General features: G+C 43.7%; 1 protein-coding gene across 1 annotated transcript; it reads left to right on the forward strand.

Moving 5' to 3' along the window:
• The first annotated feature begins 229 nt into the window (after positions 1–229).
• LOC130715328 (uncharacterized) lies at positions 230–745 on the forward strand. The gene has a single exon (XM_057565419.1). The coding sequence runs from the start codon at positions 230–232 to the stop codon at positions 743–745; it is 516 nt and encodes a 171-aa protein (XP_057421402.1).
• The last annotated feature ends 1,452 nt before the right edge of the window (positions 746–2,197 follow it).

Raw genomic sequence — 2,197 nt, forward strand, 5'->3', positions numbered from 1 at the left:
GAAGCCCGATTTATCAGGGCGATTGGTCAGCTGGTCAGTTGAGTTATCAGAATATGATATACAATACGAGCCAAGGGGTCAAGTTATAATCCAAAGTTTGATCGACTTTGTGGCAGAATTAACACCCGCAGAAGGCGAGAAAACTCAAGGAGAATGGGTCCTATCTGTGGATGGATCCTCCAATGACACTGGGAGTGGGGCTGGGATAACTATTGAAAGCCCAGACAAAATGGTCATCGAACAATCTTTAAAATTCGAGTTCAAGGCGAGCAACAATCAATCCGAATATGAGGCTTTAATCGCCGGCTTAAGGCTTGCCATTGAGTTAGGCGTCCAGAAGTTATTCATCAAAGGAGATTCGCAGTTGGTTGTTAAGCAGGTAAAAGGCGAGTATCAAGTGAAGGATCCGCAACTTTCTAAGTACTTGGAAGTGGTACGCAGATTAATGATGGAGATAAAGAATATAAGGATAGAACATGTTCCGAGAGGTCAAAATGAGAGGGCTGATGTGCTGGCAAAATTGGCCAGTACGGGGCGTTTGGGAAATTATCAGAAAGTCATCCAAGAAACCCTTCCTCGCCCAAGTATTGATTTGGTGGAAGTAAAGTTAAAAGCAGTAAAGTCAGTGACTGAAGGCGAACCTTCCTGGATGGAGTCAATCAAGATTTTCCTGGAAAATCCTCCAAAGGATGACGATCTGAACTCGAGAGCAAAACGTAGGGAGGCCAGTTTTATACACTGGTAGATGGCGAGTTATATAGGCGGGGAATTATGCCTCCTATGCTCAAGTGTGTTGACACTAAAGATGCCCCAGGGATAATGGCGGAAGTCCACGAAGGAGTGTGCTCCAGTCATATCGGTGGGCGATCATTAGCAGTAAAGGTATTGAGGGCAGGATTTTATTGGCCAACAATGAAGAAGGACTGTCTGGAATACGTCAAGAAATGTGAAAAGTGTCAAGTCTTTTCTGACCTACATAAGGCTCCACCGGAAGAATTAACAACCATGATGGCGCCTTGGCCATTCGCTATGTGGGGGACTGACATTTTAGGACCATTCCCAGTAGCAAAGGCACAAATGAAGTATATCATCGTGGCGGTTGATTACTTCACCAAATGGATAGAAGCTGAAGCAGTGGCGACTATCACAGCCGCCAAGGTCAGGAATTTTCTGTGGCGAAGAATTGTGTGCAGATTTGGGGTTCCCATGGCATTGGTAATGGACAATGGGACCCAATTTACAAGTAATGTCACCCGGGAATTTTGCGCGGAAATGGGAATTGAAATGCGATTTGCCTCGGTAGAACATCCACAAACCAATGGACAGGCCGAGTCAGCTAACAAGGTTATTTTGAAAGGCTTAAAAAAGAAGCTGGATGAAGCGAAAAGACTTTGGGCGGAAGAATTACCAGGCGTCCTATGGGCATATAACACCACTGAACAGTCAAGCACGAGGGAAACCCCATATCGTTTAACTTATGGAAATGATGCCATGCTCCCTGTGGAAATTGAAAACCAAAGTTGGCGAGTAGCTCGGTTTAATGAGAATGACAACGGGGGAAATTTGATAGCAAATCTAATCATGCTGCCTGAGGAACAACGGGAGGCGCACATAAGGAATGAGGCGGGGAAAGTGAAGGTCGCAAGAAAATTCTCAACGAAAGTGGTGCCAAGAACGATGAGGGTAGGAGACTTAGTGCTCCGAAAAAATACTATACCTGACAAACACAACAAACTTTCGCCCAATTGGGGCGGGCCTTACAGGATTATAGGCGACGTTGGAGGAGGAGCTTATAAATTGGAACAACTTAACGGTCAAAAGGTTCCACGAACATGGAACGCCTCACATCTGAAGCAGTATTTTAGTTAAAAGGGAACAACAAAGGCGAATGAAGCCGCACTCTTTTTCCCTTTCTTTGGAAAGGTTTTTAATGAGGCGGCATATGTAAAGAATGAAGGGACAATTGTTCCCATGTATGGAAAGTAATGAAAAAATCATTTCAAAAGACTTGCTTATTTTTTGATTTATATTACGAGTTTATGCAGTGCAAATCGTATCAATGTATACAATACCGCGAATAAACCTTTCGGAATAAGAAAGTATCGCCATCAAATGTTAAAAAGCCTTGGAAATTCTAGTGGCCACTAGAAACCAAGCCTCGTCGAAAAATCGGCTAAGGTATATAAACCAAAATAAA

Source organism: Lotus japonicus, chromosome 1 (genome assembly GCF_012489685.1).
Source record: "Lotus japonicus ecotype B-129 chromosome 1, LjGifu_v1.2".
Taxonomy (NCBI): domain Eukaryota; kingdom Viridiplantae; phylum Streptophyta; class Magnoliopsida; order Fabales; family Fabaceae; genus Lotus; species Lotus japonicus.

Bases quoted from the DNA above. Each gene is read 5' to 3' on its own strand.
- LOC130715328 (XM_057565419.1), top strand. From the start codon at position 230: ATGGTCATCGAACAATCTTTAAAATTCGAGTTCAAGGCGAGCAACAAT.